This window comes from Dipodomys merriami, unplaced genomic scaffold (assembly GCF_024711535.1).
Source record: "Dipodomys merriami isolate MVZ:Mamm:240054 unplaced genomic scaffold, mDipMer1.0.p SCAF_17, whole genome shotgun sequence".
Lineage (NCBI taxonomy): Eukaryota > Metazoa > Chordata > Mammalia > Rodentia > Heteromyidae > Dipodomys > Dipodomys merriami.
The window spans coordinates 12,755,264-12,776,271 of NW_027203048.1; the positions used below are offsets into that span (position 1 = coordinate 12,755,264).

Genomic DNA, 21,008 nt, shown 5'->3' on the forward strand with positions numbered 1-21,008 from the left:
ACTGCTACATTTCTTCACCTTTTGTCCCTCCATTTCTTTGCCCCTCTTAGCCTCCTACTAACAGATAAATGAATAAATAAGAGAAACAGAATGATAACAGAGAAAACAATCTCCTGTTTCCATTTCTGGAAGTTCATTTTGATAAATATTATTTTATATAATCAGAGACACATAGGCATTGTGCCTTTGTGCACATAATATTTTTAACTTAGAGCAATTGCTAATAATGTTGCTGTGATTTTCTTTTTCTGAATTTATTGGTAAAAAATTGAAGCTAATCAGAGGGCATTTGGGAGATATGCAAATTCTATCCAAATTAAGGTTCATATTTCAAACAGCATTGTATGGGGCCTTTCATTATACTGATATACTGCTTAGAGTTTCTTGGGTCTCTAGCTGGGCAAAAGGGGTATTTCACTCTAGTTTTATATTGTATTTTAAATGAGGTTGAGCATTTTGCATGAGAATGTTAGTCTGTTTTTATTTCTTACATAAGTTTTAGTCAGACTAATTTTACAGAGTAGGGTTTCTCCATTTGTAGACTTGATATGATTTTATGAATATGGAAACTATTGATCTTGGCTTGGATTGAAAAGGGTTTTAGAACCTTTAAAGCAAACACATATAAAGTAAATTAAGGAAGCTATAAGTATAGGCAGCAAATAAAACAAATCGTATATAAATGAAAGGGAAAGAAAGTTGGAGAGCAGATGCATCTAAGCCGTCAGTCTGTCTGGCTTCAGGAGCTATTGGCAATCTGGTGTGATTGTAGGGAGAACTTAAGATTGCTGTTTGTAATTTTTTTCCAAATTAGTGTCTGCTTGCCGAATGCCTAGAATATAATTACCTGGTTATTTGCTTCACTTATAAAAGAGTAAATGAAAAGATTGTGTCTGTAGTACATGATGGAGAATAGGTACAGATTTGGAAATGAACATTCTTAAAGTATAAAAGTAAAACAGTTATATAACAAGCTAGGAAAGAAATCATGATGAGTATTTAAATGCTAAGTCAAGTTATAATGAGTTTTAGTAAATTAACATAAACTGTTTAGACTATGCAGAGATAAAATTAGATTTAAAATGTCCTGTAGATTTCAGCCATCTTTCTAATGGTGATGTACGCAAGAATTTTTACTTTTAGCCAACTTTAGGACCAGTGAAGTGAAATGTTAAACTTAAAGATACCATAAGATGTCCGTTTGTCTGGTGATTTTGTACATTGAAATACATGTGTAATCTGTGTCCACACAACTCATAGCTTCTTGGCTTTTCTGGATCATTAGTTAATGCTTGAGTGGCAAAACAATTTGAGGCTTTTAGAAACCGAAAGAGGAGTAAATATTAGTGATTTTAAAGCTGTCCAGTCATTTGTGAATCAGAAAGACAATCTTTTATGTGTTCAGAATTTTAGTTATATCTATATTTTATTAATTTGTTCGCATATGTTACAGTGATGCATTGCTTAGTAGTGGGAACACATTCTGATATATGTGTCATTAATGAACTGATAATAGTGTATGGGCATCATAGTGTGCTCACAAAAATGGCTGTAGAGTCACTCAGCAAAATAATATGGTAAAGCCAGTGTATGTTGAGCTTACTGTTGACTCATATATTGTCACATTATATGGTTTTGTATGTATTTGTGGAAAGATGCCATTGCTTTTGAGAATAACTAAACATATTGAAGTCACTTTAATCATATCAGCACAAGAATAGGTATTTTCTATTCAAGATATTTATAATGCTAAATTATCTTTTAAGAAGAAAAATTTTCCCCTTTTAAATTGAGCTCCTTACTTGAATGTTCCCTAAAATTAGAACAAAGCTATGCATGTCTGACTATATCCAGTGGGCCCTTGTTTAACAAAGTTTCTTGCTGTTTGTCACCATCTTAGAAGAATATGATGAATGTATTTCTACGTTAGAGAGTCAGTACCAGTAACACCTGGGAGGTGATATGGAGGATGTTGGTTTTTTTGAATTAAGAAATGCTGCTTAGTCCCCTAAAGTAACTACTGCTTGACTAACCTGGAAGAACTCTACTTCGAATGTGTTGGAAGCCTCATCTGTGACTCTTTGATGACTACTTACTAATAATTCTTCAGCTCTTACTCTATCATCAGACATTCTAGTGTTCTGCCCTTCACGATTAGCTTATCGCTTCCTAATATACCTAAAGTTTCCGTTTCTGTTTATGACTAAACAACTAAAATACAGAAATGGTGCTCACTAATTCAACAGTGCACACACATCCCATCACAAAAGATAGAAATACCTGACATTGGCTTGTTTGAGTCAATCTCACTATAGGGACAAAGGGAAGAAATTGTCTGGAAGCTTCAGGAAAATTTTCCTTCTGAGCAAGAAGGATTATTTTCACTGCTTGTATTAGTAAAACATGTGGTTCTTGGGGCTTCTATAGCCTTAAAGGCAAGACATAGGTCCTCAGACAGCAAAGGGATAACATGTAAGAATAAGAGATCCTGGCTTCTGAAACAGCTTCATAGTCAGACTGTAGGTGAGAACCTTAGTTCAAGATTATTTAGATCTAGACTTTATACTGGTGTTCTCTCATTTATAGCCCAAAGCATCCTGATATAACTTGCTTTTTCCAGTTTTACTAAGCTGTAGAGAACCCACTGTTGATTCATTCATGTAGTAAAATTTATTAAGTAATTATCATGAATCAAGGTTTTTATGAAAAACATCAAGTAAGGTGTATTGGTAGAAAGGGAATGTCAAACGTAGTTCTCTTGACTCAATGACACACATCTCTGCTTATTTTGAATACAAAACAGGTAACTTCATATTAGCAATGGAAAAATAAGCTCTTGTAATTGTTGATTTTGTAGCTTCATCTGCCAATGTTGCTTGGCTTAGATGAGTTTTGAGGAGGAGTGGGACACAAAAAGGCACCTCTGGGAAAAAGTTTCACTCAGCGAAAGTATAGCAGGTAGTATACTAAGATAACACATCCTAGGATTATCTTCAGCATTATACCTTCTCACACTAAGTACATTTTTTAGGATGACATTTCAGTCTAAGCAACTGAACTGAAGCTTTTGTTTTAAAGGTGACAGCTTTTATTGGTGATTTCTGAACAAAGCAAGAGCCCTAAGCTGTGGAAGGTGACAGTTTACTTGGCTAGGAAAAAATAGCTCTGGGTCCTAAGGTTATCTAATCTTCCACTTATTATATTAATCAGTACATTTCTTAAATTGGATTACTTGTTGATGTGTGCTGATACTGATGATACCTTAGTCACATATATATTGTATGATGTAAGGCATCCCAAATGTGAGCCAGGAAACATATTTTGTCTCTAGGATTTTCACTACTTTCAGAGTTTGGTGAAAATCAAGAGATTCTTTTCCTTTAGATATTTTGAGAATTACCTAAAATGTGTGTTTTGTAACAGTGATTTTTATGAGCAAGTAGTAAAAGAATTATTCTTGACTGCTTTGTATTTAGTGGTAAAGCACAAATCCCATAAATTTGGTGATAATCAGACTTGAGCCAGCTTTGATTCTTTGTAATAATAGGAAAAAGATACAAGATATGGACTCTGTAGCTTACAGTTGTTTACTAACCTTAATTTCAATGGGCAATTTTAATCCAGTGTTTCTAATTGTTCTTTCTTTTGTGAATAAGTAAAATGTCTATAAATTATGGTAGATTTCTGTAGAACTTAGGAAGTGGAAAAACCTCGCAGGCTCCTGGATTGGAAGGATCAACATCATGAAAATGGCAACATTCCTAAGGCTATCTACAGATTCAATGCAATACCTATCAATATTCCAACCTCATCCTTGAAATAGAAGAAGCAATCCAAAAATTCATATGGAAAAATAAAAGACCCCGAATAGCAGAAAGAACAGTGCTGGAGGAATATCAATACCAAATTTTAACCTCTACTACAAAGCCATAGTAATCAAAACAGCTTAGTACTGGCACAAGAACAGATCGGAGGACAATGGAATAGAACTGAAACCCAGAAATGAACCCACAGACCTATAGCCACCTAATCTTCGATAAGGGAGCTAAAAAATAGAAGGAAATAGCCTCTTCAGTAAATGACAAAATTGGTTAAACACCTGTAGAAAACTAAAGCTAGATCCTTATATATCACCCTGTACCAGAATCAACTCCAAATGGATCAAAGGCCTCCAAGTCAAAGCAGACACCCTGAAAATATTATAGGAAGGAATAAGAGAAACTCCTATTTTTGCACAGCCAAAATTTTCTTAATAGAGGCCCAGAAATGCAACAAATCAAAGGTTGGACAAATGGGATTATATGAAACTGCTTGGCGAAGGACATAGTTAGCAAGATCAATAGAAAGCCCACAGATTGGGAGAACATCTTCACTAGCCATACAATAGACAAGGGCCTTATATCTAAAATATACTTAGAACTCAAAAAACTAAATCCCCCAACAACAAATCCTCAAAGAAACAACTGCCCGATAAATAAGTGGGCTAAAGACTTAAAGAGAAACTTCTCTGAAGAGGAAATAAGAATGGCCAATAGACACATGCAAAAATGCTCAACTTCTCTAGCCATAAACGAAATGCAAATCAAAACAACATTGAGATACCAGCTCACCCCAGTTAGAATGGCTATAATCAAGAACTCTAATAACAACAGATGCTGGAGGGGATGTGGCCAAAATGGAACCCTACTGCATTGCTAGTGAGAGTGTAAACTTGTTCAACCACTTTGGAAAGTAGTATGGAGGTTCCTCAAAAGACTCCACATAGAGCTCCCCTATGAGCCAGCAATCTCACTGTTGGGCATTTACCCAAACGACCACAGTCAAGGTCATACTAAAGCTACCAGCACAACTATGTTTATTGCAGCATTATTTACCATAGCTAAGATATGGAACCAACCCAGATGCCCTTCGGTAGATGAATGGATCAAAAAAAATGTGATATATATACATGAATTCTATGCCTCTGTCAAAAAGAATGATATGGCCCCATTTGTTAGGAAATGGAAAGACTTGGAAAAATTATATTAAGTGAAGTAAGCCAGACCTAAGGAAACAAAGGTCCCATGGTTTCCCTTATTTGCAATAACTAGTATATGCCTAGGACAAGCAGACAAGGTCAAAAGCTACATAAGATGATGTTAATTGAAATGAACCCCAAGATAGGGACACAAGTGGTTTTTTTCTTTTTTGCTACTGTTTTTGACATATTTATAATGTTCTATGTGATTTTTTTTGTTTCTTTTGGCATGTTCCTCCCCCACAGTATAACCCCTGTTTTCATTGTATTTGATTCTGGTGCCCTACATCTTGTATATACATTTTTCTAATTTGGGGAGGGGACGGGAAAAAACAAAATGCTTAAATAGGGATACAGGTTGTAACAATGAGATGTACAAGACACTATGTTGAAAATGAACTTTACAACTTGGGGGGAAGTGGGGGGGAGGGAAGAGGTGTGCAGGTAGAGAAGGAAGGGATGGTAGGGGAAAAACAAAGGAGGGGATAACAATGCTTGATAGGAAGTGTACTCATTACCTTTCTCATGTAATTGTAACCCCTCTGTACAGTATCTTTACAGTAAAAATTTATATTTTAAAAATTATGATAGATATTTTAAAAAAAGAAAGTCAGTTTTTAAAGAGAATCACAATATCATATGAGGAGATGATTAACTATTAGCTGTGGAATTTATTGCATATCTTTTTTTAAAGCTATGTGGCTTTCTCACCCCCTTCCCTGTCTCTTCATTTTTTATAATAAATCTCACAGAAAATATTTTCCTTACATTTGAAGGCCTTGTACTAGAGATATTATATAGCCAAAAATTAAAATTTTTTTCAAAGGTAAAAATGTCAAAATTTATATCTTAGAAATATATATATATATATATTTTTTTGGGGGTCCAGTCGTGGGGCCTGAACTCTGGGCCTGGGCACTATCCCTCAGCTCTTCAGCTCAAGGCTAGTGCTCTACCACTTGAGCCACAGTGCCAATTCCGGCTTTTTTTCTTTTTGCTTATGTGGTGCTGAGGAATCGAAGCCAGGGCGTCAGGCATGCAAGGCAGGCACTCTACCACTCAGCCACCTTCCCAGCCCTCTTAGAAATATTTTACTGATATAATTCAAGTAATATTGTTCAATACTTGTCGTTATTCTAAAATAAAAAGATCATTGTATCTTTTTGATCTGGTGTAATTTTTAAAGTTATTATTATTAAGGAGTGTACAAAGGGGTTACAATTCTATAAGTCAGGTAATGAGTACAATACTTCTTGGACAATGTCTCTCCTTCCTTTACTTTTCTCCATATCCTCCTCCCATCAGTGCCCACAAGTTGCATAGTTTATTTTTTACATAGTATATATTGAATACAATGACTACATTTGTATATTCTTTCCCCCTCCATTCCTTTGCTCTGCTTTTTTTTTTTTTTTGCTTGGTCATGGGCTAGAACTCTGGGTCTAGGTGCTGTCCCTCAGCTCTTCAGCTCAAGGCAGCACTCTACCACTTGAGCCACGGTGCCACTTCAGTTTTCTGGTGGTTTATTCAAGATTAGAGTTTCTTCTGCCTGGGCTGGCTTTGAACTGTGATCCTCAGATCTCAGCCTCCTGAGTACTTAGGATTACTGGCGTGAGCCACCAGTGCCTGGCCTTTGCTCTGCTTTTGTCCCCCTAAAAACACAACAACAAAAACACACCACCAACAACAGCAATAACAAAACAGTTCAATTTCTTAGAATTTGTTTTGGTAAGTAATACTTTAGATGTTCAGAGGAATTACTCCATTGCGTTCCTCCCCTAAGTATATTCTCCTTTAGTTTGTATGCATGGAGTCCTGTGTAAGCTATCGTGTCCAGTTGTATTTAAAATCTAGCTTTCACATATGAGAAAACATGTGCCAGATATCTCTCTGAGCTTGGCTTATCTCACTTAACATACTTTGCCATAGGTTCATCCATTTTCCTGGAAATGACATATTATTCTTTCTAATTGATGAGAAAAATTGCATTGTATATATGTATGACGTTTTCTTTCCACTTTTTTTTTTTTCAGGTAAGGGGTAGGTTTATTCATCCTGGCTGGCACCAGGCCATGTTGGCCCTCCACATGGAAAGGCAGGGAAAAGCCTGGGAAAGACTTGGGAAAGAGAGCTGAGAAAGAGAGAGAGAGCTGGGAAAGAGAACTGGGAAAGAGCTGGGAAAGAGCTGAGCAAGAGAGAGAGCTGGGAAAGAGCTGAGAAAGAAAGAGCTGAGAAAGAGCTTAGAAAGAAAGAGCTGGGAATGACTTGATCCACTTGTTAAGGCATCTGGGCTGTTTCCATAACTTGGCTATTGTGAATTGTGCAACAGTGAACATGTGTGTGCAAGTCTTTACCGTATCCTGACTTGTGAGGTTCTGGGTGGATGCTTAGGAATGGTTATGGAGGGATGGTAGGGTAGATCTATGTTTAGTATTTTGAGAATCTTCAAACTGCATCCAGAGCAGAATTTTCAGCAATAAATGGTCTAATATAATTTTTCTGTGCCCATCCCAGCCCGTGTATGTAAAATAAACTTACGTGAAATAATTTTAGGTTGATGGAACATTTACAAAAATAACGTAGAAGATTTTCTTTTTTTCATTATCTAACATAGAAGTATTGCATTTTTCAAAACAAGATTAACATTGACACCATATTTTAAATTGATATTGTTTTGTTTGGTACAATATTTTCATTAAACAGTAGACTAAGTTTTGCTGGGTTTTCTACTAATACAGTTTTTCTGTCATAGCATCACAGTGAAGAAAATCTCTTATTTTTTTCAGTCCATGTATTGTCTTATTCAGCCTCCATCCTGTTTCAGTATTTCTTTAGTTATTGATGGTGATTTTGAAGAGTATTTAGTTAGATATTGTGTAGAATTCTCCTTACTTTTGTGTTTTCTGAAGTTTCTTTATGATTAGGTAGGGAGTTATATCTATGAGGCACTCCTATAACACTTTTCTAAAACACTTTGTATCTTTCACAAAGTCTAGAATGAAGGACAGAACAGATAACCTATCTAACCTCTTTGCCCTTTCCTTTGAATGTAATGATTCTTCCTTTTGATCCTCTTCCTTCTTACATTCCACATGCACATTACAAATGTATTTGAATCTTTTTTCTTTTGACTCTTAAAATGTTTCTCTATTTTGTGTCTTAAAAAAATCACAAAACATCTTTAAAAGGGGTTACTTTTCTCCCATTTTGCTGTTATCAGTGTGCATTTCCTCCATGTTTAAAGCAATACTTAGGTTCTCAGGTTTTTATTAATGTTGTTACATTATTATGACTTTTATCTCATACTTTAGTTAATTAATAGCAATATAACTTATAAAAATTGAAATTAGTCTATATAACTTTTTCACACTTTTCCATTGCAGGACACTATTTTTAACATGAGTTTCTCAGACAAAAGTTGAAAGTCTGCAGGTTTATAAAGACAGAATCTGTGGATACTGGTATAGATCCATCCCCATGATCTTTGTAGAATCTCATTTGTAGTATAGGCATTGCCATCTCAAAGCAGGTGGAAGGTATTCCTGATAGGAGAAGGGTATTTTGCATATATGGTATTTTCTCCAGAAGCTATCACCCCTACCCCTTTGTAGACATTCTCACTTGAAATGGAGAAATACATTTTACCTGTCAGTGTTGTTCAGCTGAAAACCTCTGAATACATATGAAGATAGTACAACCTGGATTGGCTGCAAATAGCAGTTCTCTTTACCTTTGCTTCCCATATAATTGGGATTACAAGCATGTACCACTATGCCCAACTAAAAAAAGGTTTTTGAGAATTTGACAAAGGGAAGACCAAACCCCTTTAAAAATAATCTGTTGTGTATGTGTTATTTAACTGAAAATTAATATTAAATTTGTGATATGGGATGCTTATGGTGATAAATATGGTAAAATTGAATGTGAAAAGTTGTATCTAATAATCTATAATTTAGAATTGGAATTGGTAATAAAACTGTATGCACATGCTTGTTAAATTCATTCTAGGTTGGGCCATGCAAGCTGCTGCCTATATTTTTATTCATAGGAAGTGGAAAGATGACAAGAGTCATTTTGAAGACATGATTAATTATTTTTGCGATATCCGTGAACCACTTCAACTTCTCATATTCCCAGAAGGAACTGATCTCACAGGTAAGATAGCTCAGGTTTCTCAGAGTTTTAAAACAAAGGAATTTAGAAATCATCAAATGAAGTAGCTGAATATTACCCACATGAATGTGCTCACCCCTAAGGTCACTCAGTTAATCAGTAGCATGTCAGCACTCAGGACTGCAGGTTTTCACTATGTTGAATTCATTGTAGGCAGCCACAGGAGGCTGTTATGATGCACACTCACTATTCTAGCGCTTGATGTAATGTGCTGCCTTTCTCCTAATATGGGCAGGAAGAAAAATCAGCCATCATTGAGTTATGGAGGGGACACTGGAGGACTTATTTAGAACTTTCTTACCTTTCCAGACAAAAAATTGGTAACAAAATATTATACAGTGTATCATATATATGTTCATATTCTTATTAAAATCAGTATTTTTCATATTTATTTAAACCACAGATGATTTTTACATTTGAAAGCTTCTATTGTAGTCCAGGATATAAGATGGATCAAAATAGAACTGCCTGTTTTGATTATTGGGAGAGATAGGGTAAAGCCATAATTTGGAACAAGAAGTAGTTCTATAGAATCTTTGCACACGGAAGAGTGAATTGAATACCCTACAACCTCAAGAAACATAATATAGAATTTGAGAAAGATCCAGTAGATGAAGGTCCACAATATGAGGGAAAGCAGATCAAAGCAGAACAGAATGGAAATCTAAAAATTACAAGTAGTATGGAGAAGAGGAAGATGAACTTGTCTTTCAAATCCTTGTTGCTTAACCGAGATGAGTAATCCTCAGGACATGAGAAGAGAAATAACTGAGCATACTTTAACACACACGCTTAAATAATTTATGAAACCTAATAATTTATGGGACTTATTGTCCAAATAGCATTCAAGATGAACACTGTAATTTACACAGTTATTTAAATAAATAAAGGGTGACTGAACCATAGTTGATAAAGAAATTCAGATGTATTGGGTAATATTCATAAAGAGATCTTTGATTCATCTGTTGCAGAGACTTGAGCAATATTAACTATGTCAAGTTTATAAACTAGGCATATCTCTCAAACATGAATCCTATATAGTGTATGATTTTGGTATTACAATTCTAAAAATGCTAATTAATTAACTTATTAATTAAAATTGAGAGGTGGTACTAGGGTCTAATTCAGAGTTTAGGTGTTTGTTTTGGGGAGATTGTTATTTGGAGATAAGAATCTCTTACCTTCCCAAACTGGCTTTGAAGCACTATCCTCAGCTCCCAGTCTCTTGTGTAGTTAGGATTATAGGTGGGAGCCACCAGCACCCAGCTTCTGTTAAATTTCTGTTTAGAGACTAAATGCTCAAGCAGAAGACTTACGTCTGAATAGGTAGGAGGCCTCTGGGTAAACAGAAGGACAGCTTCATAGACTTGAGGTGGAAACAGACCTAGCGGGCCTGAGTATGGCAGAGTGGTGGTCTCAGACTTGTGGGTGGAAGCAGTCTGAAGTAGGACAGCGACAGGGAGTGAGCTGACAGGAGGTTGGTCTAAGGAGAGATGCTAGTGCACTTACTAAAATAACAGAGTCTGGGGCAGGTAGATGAAGTTAGTGTGGAGGGAAGACTTTCCTAACGGTATCCTTCAGATTATATCTACTTTCCCATATAGTGACAGTACAGTTCAGGATTATTTTCTTTGTAGTCACATCTACAACAAAATTCAGTTTTGCCTCCAGAATCCCCAGTCTACTGGAAGAGTATCATGTAGTTAGTTTCTACTTATCTTTGTGGCATCTCTGGGATTTCTAATCCCAATTAAGGTCTGTCAGTTGCCGCTAATAGAATAATGTTTCATAGCCCTATGCCAAAGATATTCTCAAATGATAGAGAGAAACTTATTACTGTCCATGTGTGAAGGCCTTTCTTTTTTAGTTGCTAGGGAACTGGGTATTTTAAATTCAATTCTTCTATTATAAAATGATATATTACTTTCTTCAGTGTTCTGTGGATATTTTGTTGAGCATTCAGTTCTTCTAAATTGATTCTGAGGAAAGTTTTGTTTATATAGATATTTTTCTTGCACTTGGAATAATAGCCTATAAATTTAAGAATGCAGTATGGAATAAAAAGTCCTAGCATCTGCTGTGATCAAAAGGTATTGCATGATCTCTCCTAGAAGTTAAGGGAAAATTTCTGAGCACTTTACTTTTTCCAGCTGTATTTGCTGAGTAATGGGTTTGGTTCTTCTTGGAATTTTTTAAGTTACCTCATGGAATGGAAAAAGGAGATTTTGCCAACAATTGGAATATATACTTGACTCTGTAACTATATTCAGCCAAACCATGTTCAGATATTTGTACATGATATGCTAATTCTGTGTCCATTCTGTTGTGGAGTGGTTTTGGTTAGTAATATTTGCTTGCTCTGTGCCTGAGCAAGGCAGTTATTTGCTGTGAAAACATAATTATTGGGTCAAAAAATGTTGATCTGTTGTTTCTGATTGCCAGTTATTTCTTCTGCCTATCTAGATCCTTCTCTTCTGTTAGTTTTTGAATCTTAATTTATCAGAATTTTGTATTTTAATATCTCATTTTTTTCATAAGGATTATAATTGTAAAATTTTTAGTTTATTAATATTTCATTTATATTTTGGGTTTCATTGCATATTGACTTTTGTAAAGTCTTCTAAATAATGTAGATTTGAACATAAAGTTCAAGAATCTTTTGTTAAAAATACGGTGATACAGCCAGGCATGGTGGCTCATGTAAAACCAAGGAGGACTGCTATTTGAAGTCAACGGGGCCAAAAGTTAGTAAGCCCCCCATCTCACAAAACAAGCTAGCATGTGGTTCATGACTGTCATTCCAGTGGTTAGGGAAGCTGTGGTTGGGAGGATCGTGGTCTGAAGCCAGCCTTGGGTAAAACGTAAGACTCTATCTGAAAAACGACCCAAAAAAGTCAGAGAAGAAAATAAAATAAAATAAAGTGGGGGTACGTGGCTTAAGTGGGAGAACTCCTGCCTAAAAAGTGTAAGGCCCTAAGTTGAAACTGTACAGCTGGGGAAAAAAAGAAAGTCATGATACCATGACTTAAAACATTTAAGTGGGTCTGAGATGTTTGTAAGGGACTATCTGAAATGTCTGCTGACCACCTGAAATATCCTGTATTAAGTAATACATATACTATATTCAGTAATTATAGAACATTTAGCTGCTGTCTTTAGCTAAGAAATTCTGCATATCTTTACCTCATTGTCTCCCTTTATTTTATGGTTTCTAATAATCTATTATTTTGTTTAGAAAATAGCAAGGCTCGAAGTAATGATTTTGCTGAAAAGAATGGACTTCAAAAATATGAGTACGTCTTGCATCCAAGAACTACGGGCTTTACTTTTGTGGTAGACCATTTAAGAGAAGGTAAGTGTCCATTTCAAAATATACTTTTTTCCTAATAAAATTGGCATACATTGTTAAACTTTATATTTAGTCCTTAGCTGATGCAACAGTTGCCTTCATCTGCAATTTCCACACTGTCTCACAACATGACAAGTCTTAAACCATCATGCAAGAAGATAAATGGTATCACTGTGGATCTGTTAGTCCCTAATGTGCTTCAAGATACAATGTATGATCTGCAAAGATGAAGCTTCTTTACAACTAAGAACCCATGATTTTAAAGAAATATGCTTTGCTCTCTCAATCCTTATGTTGGTTTTAGCTGATACCTTGTCCCTCATCGTTTAATTTGTTTTGGCAATTCTGGGGCTGTTACTAATAGGGCATGGGCTTGAAGGCCTAAACAATCCCATTGTGTATGACAAGTGAATGCTCATGGAGGGTGTAGATCTTCATGCCTTGAGAGTGGGGTAGGGAGGAAAGACACTGGGTAGTTCTATTTCTTTCCTTTTCTTAATGTGACACCTTGATTGCAGCATCTTTCTTGCAATCACCTAGTCAGTAGTGCAGTTATATTTTGTGGTATTTAATGATGGTCTTCATTGGTGTTTCTGACATCATGGAACATATTCAGCTATCACATTTCCCTGTTGATGAGTTAGGGCTTTGAAACACATCCTTTGTGTGGACAAGAGAGTTGCAAGTTGTTATAGTAGATAACAATATATCTATTAAGCTGTTTGTTCTGAAATGTAGGAAGTATTTTGGTAGAACACTCACATTTACCTTTGCTACCTATTAGAGGAATGTGTATTTGCACTTATAGCATTAGTTAAGCATAACTAGTAATTTTTCTACAGAACTAGGAACTGGCCCTCCCATCCCACTCCATCAAACCCCATCTGTCAGGTGAGTGAGAAAAACATGTATCTCATTTGTTTCAGTTAGAAAACTAGATGATAATTTAGGTGATTCTGTTTATTTCATTTTGAAAGGTAAACCGAAACTGTACATTTTAATAATAATAATGAGAAATAGGTTATTATTAAAATAGTAATATCATTAACCAAGCATTTGCTAAGTAGCAGCATTGTACTAAATATTTTATGCTTACATTCAATTAATCCATATACTATCCTTACATGGTAGTTATAGTACAAAATCAGAGCAGTGAGGCAAAGAATCTCATCATTTATTAGATATAGTTTGTCTGAGAAGCACATACTCTTCCTATTTGTTGCTTCTTACAGTCTGATTATTTTGTAAAGCCTCAGAATCATAAAGCACTTTTATAACACTAATCAACTAGATTATTTTCTTCAATTTAAAAGAAAGAACGAAGAGAAAAAAGAGGCTCAATGTCCTGACTATGGAAGAATGATAGTCACAAGGTGTATTGGTGTTTATGACTCTGCGTGAGATGATGGAAGAAGCAAATTTAGACTAAAGAGCTGTTGTTTGGGATGCTGAGGACTACTTTGGTTTTTGGGGGGACAGTTGAAGGGAGCACAGAGAGAGAAACGGTTTTAAGAAGGACCAGTGATGAAGATTATCTTAGAAGTATCTAGTCTTTAAAACCTGCTTCTGACAACATAGTTTTAAACCTTTAAATAATTATACCAGAACTTACTTATATTCATAATGATCTCTCATGGTTTTTTTTTTTTTAACAATAATAGCTCAGTTCTTCTTGGCCTACCATGTGTGATTTTTTGTTGTGTACATTTTTTGGGGAGAATACATTTTACATCCATCCCAACCTACTCCTTCCCTCACTTTTCTTTATATAGGGAGTACATTGAATTCGTTACTGCATTCTCCTCCACACCTTCTCTTCATTTGTTTGCTCTCACTCTTTGTAAGCCAATTACTCAATTGAGGACAAACAATAATTATTTTCACCATTAGGAGGCACAGGTGTGCACATTTGAAACCTTGAAAAGGAGTAGTGGGAAAAATGAATAAAACATCCTTGGTTCAAAGTATGTACTACTTGAAACATGACCTTGTCTTCAAAAGTTCAATTGTCATGGATCGGTAAGAAAAAAAATCTAAAACATAATATAAGACACTATATTAAAGTGCTAAGGTCTATGTGTGTTGGATATAGGTATTATACTGATTTTTTAAATGCAGGAATATTCAGTAAACATACCATAGAGTACTGCTAGATTCAAGTAAGGTTTCTGAAGGAAGCGGAATTTCTCTTAGACAATAGTGACTGCAAGTGATATGAGTAGGCAGAACAAAAACAGGGATGGCTGAGAAGCAGTATAAGCTAGGACACAGACTCAGGATTAATAGGGAGTAACATAGTCACCTTGGAAAAGTCAAACTGAAGGAGTTGAAGACTTGAACTGTAGAGCAGCTGATAATACTTAAGACTGTTGTTTGGTACCATTGCTATTTAAAATTTTGATATTCCAAATGTTCATGATTTTAGTTTGTCTGCTTCTAGATTAATTCTCTCAAAGAAAATCATTTTATAAGTCTAAATCATCATCAAGGTATATTTAAAGTTATGTTGGAAATTCATAAAAACATTTTGAGTTTTTGGTTAAAAAATTTCCCATTTTTACTTATATTTAGCTCATTCATAAATTCTAAATAGGCAGAAATGAAGCTAATGCTCTTTTCACTAACCTAGGGCATACAGAGATAACCTCTAAAGGAAAAGTAAATTCCCACCATGTAGTTTGGATCTGCATGGTCTTTATTCAGCAAGAGAGAACTTCTGACATTTCTGTTATCTGATAGATGTGTTTGCCTCTTTCATTTGGGCCCAGGAGTTGTCATTTGCTTAGAGAAAATTGGAAGCAAAAAAGCCATATAACAGTTCTAGACAGTTGTCTTCAGCAGTGTTCAACTCTTAATTCCTTGGACTTTTTGCTCAGTTCACAACTACGTGCTGGCAGTTCAGTCTGTTTGTGGCCACCATGTTGGCAGCTTACATGTCAGCATTTATTTTACTCAGTCAGCTCCTCCCAAGGTTGCATTTCATTTAGCCATCCTAACAGCAGGTTAAAAGAGACAAGGAAGAAAGGCAGACAGACAAATTTTTGAAACATTGGGTATATTTTATACTATGCACCCTGACCTTTTCAGAAGGCTTTTCATGGCTAAAAATGATTTATGAAATATGGAAAGCCCTTTCCCTCATGTTAATAATATAATTGTACAATAGACCTTTGACATTTGCTAGAATATTTTCTGAGATTTTTTTCCATTTCTTCAAATCTGCAAATATCTTTGTAGATTAACAGTTGACTTTCTTTTGGGGTCATAGTATAGGAACAAATACTTTGTCTTTTGATTTTGACAAAAAGACAACAAAACCAGAATGAGATTGGGATACTAAATAGTGGGTCAACACATGGGCTACCAAAGTGACTTGGAGATTTACATACCATGGAACAGAAATTGTTCATAATATTATACATGAGCACATGGCAGAGATTTACAGATTTTTCTTCATATCAAATCTTTACATCATGTTTTGGATTAGAAATGGTATTTATTTTGTATCCTTTGTTCATTTTACCCCCCGCCCCCCGTAGCAAAATAATATGAGCTATTCATTTGTAACAGATCTTATCTTATACTTAATGAAAAAAACAGCCCTGATGAAAAATGCTATCATTTTTGTACATTGAATTAACTAACATTTATTACATACCTCACATGTGCCAGGCATTGGATTGTATATGTTATTTCCTTGCCTTACCCATAAAGTAGAACCACCCAACCATCCATGGTGCTTTCTTGATTTTTTTCTTTAATTTTCCTTTCTATTTTTGTGGCAGTCTTGGTGCTTGACTCAGGGCCTGAAGGTTGTCCCTGCATTTCTTCTGCCCAAGGCTAGCAACTGTACCAATTGAGCCACAGCACCACTTTGGGTCTTTTTCTAAATAATTTATTGGAGATAAAAGTTTCCTGCTCAGGCTGACTTCCAACCACAATCCTCAGATCTCAGTCTCCTGAGAAGCGAGGATTACAGGCCTGAGCCATCAGCACCGCACTCTGGGTGCTTTCTAAAAACTCAAGGTACTTAGGTCAGAAGTCAGACCTGGGAGTCAGCCTGTCATAAGATCCTGGTCTCACCCCTGCCTCCTGCCACTCTCACATGTCATTTGATTCTCCCAGCTCCAGGCAGTAGTTATGCCATTCTATGCTATTGGAGACCAATTTCTTTTCGCAATTTTCCCAGGGTTGTACAGCTGCTAAGTAGAGTAGCATAACTTAAAATCCGATCTGTTTAAAGCCTGTGCTTTTCCCACTGTAATAAGTGCAGAGATATTCTATTCCAAAAGCTACAAAAACTTATTCCTTGTAGGATTTCCTTCCCACTTCCAAGATTTCTCTTTGATCTCTTTAGCTTTGGGGGATTTTTGTTTAAGTGGAAAAGTATATGAGTTTTCCTTTATAGTGACCTCTTTTATTTTTTGTTATTTCTCCATTTATTACTTCCTTCATTTCTCTAACCTTTCGGGAATACTTGAGAAACACACTTTTCTTAAAATATAATGCCAGTCATTTAGCACTATATAACTGAAAAAAATTTGTCCTGGATGTCTTGATGTGTATTTGCTTTATGTTTCTACTAGAGTATAAAAAAAAAAAAGAAATGACATTCTAATTTCTGTCTTTTCAAACTGTGTCTCTATCTTTTTCTTCCTTCTGGCTATTAAGGCTTAAAAATATTTTTATGACTTCATTTTCTCAGCTTGCTTTCCAGGTGATAGAATTTTAAAAATTATAGCATAGGAGCTTCATTATGATAGTAACAGCATGTATATACTATATTGTAGTACTAAATTTTATTGCAAAAAGAACATTAAGTATTAAAAATAAGATGAATGTAAAAAAGATAATAAAGGCACCCATTGTCTTAATCAGTTCTTAGAAAGATGGTACTCATCATTTGTGTGTAATATTCCTGTTTTTTTTCCAGAACCTAATAAGGTTTTTTTTTTTTTTTGGTATGATATGCAGTCTTCCCTGCCTCTAAACTGAGGTTGGCTAATATGTTTCTCAGAAAATAATTGAGATTTGTGGGATTTGGGGTTTGTTTTTTGGTCTGTCCTGGGGCTTGAACTCTTGGCCTCAGCACTGCCCCTCAGCTCTTCAGCTCAAGGCTGGCGCTTTACCACTTGAGCCACACCATCACTTCCAGTTTTCTGGTGATTTATTGGAGATAAGAGTCTCATGGATTTTCCTGCCTGGGCTGGCTTTGAACCGCTGTCCTCAGATCTGGCACTTGGCCAGAGATTCATAGGGTTTTTATTTGTGTTTGTCTATACTTTGCATTTGAACCTAAGTGATTGCTTGCACAAGTGGACCGTTGTTCAAAGCACAGGTTCTAGTGCTTTTGGTCTTCTTTCTGTGAAATATTTTCTTCCCTTCATTCCATTAATAAGATATATTCTTTTCTCTTCCTATTATTTCTTCTAAACTGTCTCTAGTCATGTGTGTTTAGCTTCTTGGTTCCCTAGACAGTTGAAGTCTTTTCTACTTAAATTTCCTGAATTCTCCAGGTTGTCCTCCTTTTATTCTTATCATACTGTCATGTCATTGTTGTAATACATTTTTTTCATATCCCTCTGTAGCTATTATTTTACTGTTGTTGCTGTTTTGATCTCTGAGTCCCATTGGACTGTGAGTTCCTCTAGGATGCTGTCTTGTTTACTTTTATATCTGAGGTTCTATAGAGAATGTCAAATGTTGTAGTCACTCTATAAGTTGATAGTTTTGTGCAAATTTTTGTAAATGATTCATTTTCGGCATCTCTCACACATACCTAATTGCCATGTCTCCTACCATCTTGATGCTAGAAATCAGACATTTGGCAGATAGTAATTCATGTGGGACCTGTTGGGGTACGATTAATGGCAATGCAGGCTAATTGAGGCAGACACAGATAATAATCACTAACTTAAAGGCACTCATTCATTTTAACTACTGAAAGATAAAAGGATGAGGGTTTTTTTTTTTCTTTTAGTTTTTTGTAACTTAAGTGAATAAAGTAAAAATCCATATGAGAATGTGGTTCTTAATGTTTCCATGGCTAATCAGTATGTTGACACAAGGAGTTTCAGATTCTGAGATGGTATTGAAAAGAAAGCCATCATAATCTGGGTATCTCTGTGCCACTTGACTTTAATAGGAGAAAAATTTTATCCTGAGATGATGATACACTGTTTCTCAAATGCCATTCATATAAGTGTTTACTGTTGATTTTAAAAACTGTGCTTAGATTATAATGACTCTATGTTTTATGGTACCAGTACATTTTTTAAAGTCTCAATATAAGTTCTGTTACCAGAAGATTATTGTTTTTATTAATGAGTGAAAATATGTTTATTTAACTCATCCTGAAGACTTGTATATGATTAAATATTGGTGTTCTGTTATAAAGTTTACCTTCTTAAGAGTAGCATCTTGAAATATGCTGATAACTGACATATATAAAATATGTTTATTTTAAAATTTAGAAATTTGTGGAAGAAACTTCCGTAAGTAGAATGTGTGAGATTGCCTGTGCGTGATAACTTTTATGGACTGTACAGTAACCATAAGGAATATTGTTGCATATACTGCAGCATTCTCTCCATTTTCCTCCTCCTGAAGGCAGAAGTGAGAGATGAAAGACAGTAGCAGAGGATGCCAGTAGATAGGCCTCCATGCTGGAGACTGTGCGACACATGCACCAAATGTTTAAGTCCTTAAAAACTCTCTGAAATGAGATAGATGAGATTTCAGATAAGTACACAAATTATATGTAACTGTATACTGTAGCTTTTTGTTCAATATGAAAAGCAAATTTTATTCCCTGTGAAGCCGAGATTTTCAAATAAAATGGATCCTTGAATCCAAAAATTTTACAGGAACATATGCCTACCTTTTGGTTCTGTGCAGTATATAACTTTATGATGAATATTTTACTTCTTTTTTGGGTTTGTCCAAAAAAGGTTTACTTTGTTTTTCCTTCATTCTAGACCTGTGTTCCTTTGATTATTTATAAATTGTGTACCTTGTCTAGTTTGCAGTTGTTCTTTATCCTTATTCAAAATTTTTGCATTCTTTTCCAGTTAGACCTTTTCATGCAGTTTAAAAAAATATTTTGATGTTTGAGTATTGTGAATTATGCAAGTACTAAATGTGGTCATTATGTGTGTATGTGTGCATGCACATGCAAAGCAGGCAACATGCCTTCCCTTTTGAAAAACAGTTCTGACTAGGAAACAGTCCCAGAGCTGGATGAGAAGTGGCTCAAATTGTGGGAGCACTTGCCTCAAGAGCACAAGTTCAAACCCCAGTACCAAAGGAAGAAAAAAAACAGAACTTAAAAAACTGTCCTGAGCTGGGTGCTGGTGGCTTCCCGCCTGTAATCCTAGCTACTCAGGAGGCTGAGATCCCAGGATCATGGTTTAAAGCCAGCCCGGGCAGAAAAGTCCGTGAGACTCTGATCTCCAATAAATCACTAGAAAACCAGAAGTGGCACTGTGGCTCAAGAGGTAGAGCGCTTGCCTTGAGCTGAAGAGCACAGGAACAGTGCCCAGGCCCAGAGTTCAAGCCCCATGACCGACCAAAAAAAAAAAAAAATCTGTCCTGGAAGAACATGAAATTAAATACATAATTATTCATGTAGAAAATTGGCTCATCAAAAGTGCTGTTTTTTTCATTTTGCTTAGATTATTTTCATATTATATAATACAGAATAATTATATTTATTTATTATTATATAATATAAAGATAGTTATCTGTCACATAGGTATGTGTCTGTACTTGCTATCTGACTACTAAAAACACCCAGACTTGCTCTGTCATAGAAATTGGGTTGAGCAAACTACTGTTGCACTTACCATAAGTTGAATCCTTGGTATACTACGTAAAGCCTGAGATGTTTCTGATTCAGCTCTCTGTTCCTAGGGAAGTGATGCAGGAGGGAAAAAGCATGTATGTTTTCAGTTGCTTTCATCCCTCAAGAGTTTTACATTGGAACACATTCGAAGTACTTTTTTATTTGACAAGATCCATCAAAATTGTACACATACACAAAATGAATATTTTAATGTGTTTGATTTTTGCAATAATCAGTAATAACCCAAACAATTTGATTATCGCTTTTGTCTCTTCAAATAGAGAATGGTAATTGAAAAACAAAATAATAAGACAACTAATTTAAATTTTTTTCTCAGTTTTGTTTTATAAAGTACCTTGTCTGTGGTTGCATTTGAATATAACAAATACAGTAATCTATACTGTTGTCAGTGTGCCTTTATACTAATGTTACTCAGGCTGGGATGGATGGGAGTGATACCTTAAATCCCTTGACAGCAAACTCCATGTTATGCTGTTTATCTTTATCTTTGACCATTACCATAATCTGTGGTTCACACATTTCTCTCCAACAGTAATCAGAGTACTATTGAGTAAATATTTGTGATTTCAAAATTATTTATCATATTTAACAGTTAAGATAATCGG

The 21,008-nt window shown here is 35.3% G+C and overlaps 1 protein-coding gene across 3 annotated transcripts in view; it reads left to right on the forward strand.

Annotated features, from left to right (window-relative positions):
* Positions 1-21,008, forward strand: part of Lclat1 (lysocardiolipin acyltransferase 1) — a 153,295-nt gene that overhangs the window by 70,849 nt on the left and 61,438 nt on the right. For all 3 annotated transcript variants that reach the window (XM_070025313.1, XM_070025315.1, XM_070025312.1), the window contains exons 4-5: positions 9,026-9,172; positions 12,426-12,542. In XM_070025313.1, the coding sequence (XP_069881414.1) occupies positions 9,026-9,172; positions 12,426-12,542 (264 nt within the window). The remainder of the gene's footprint in view (positions 1-9,025; positions 9,173-12,425; positions 12,543-21,008) is intronic.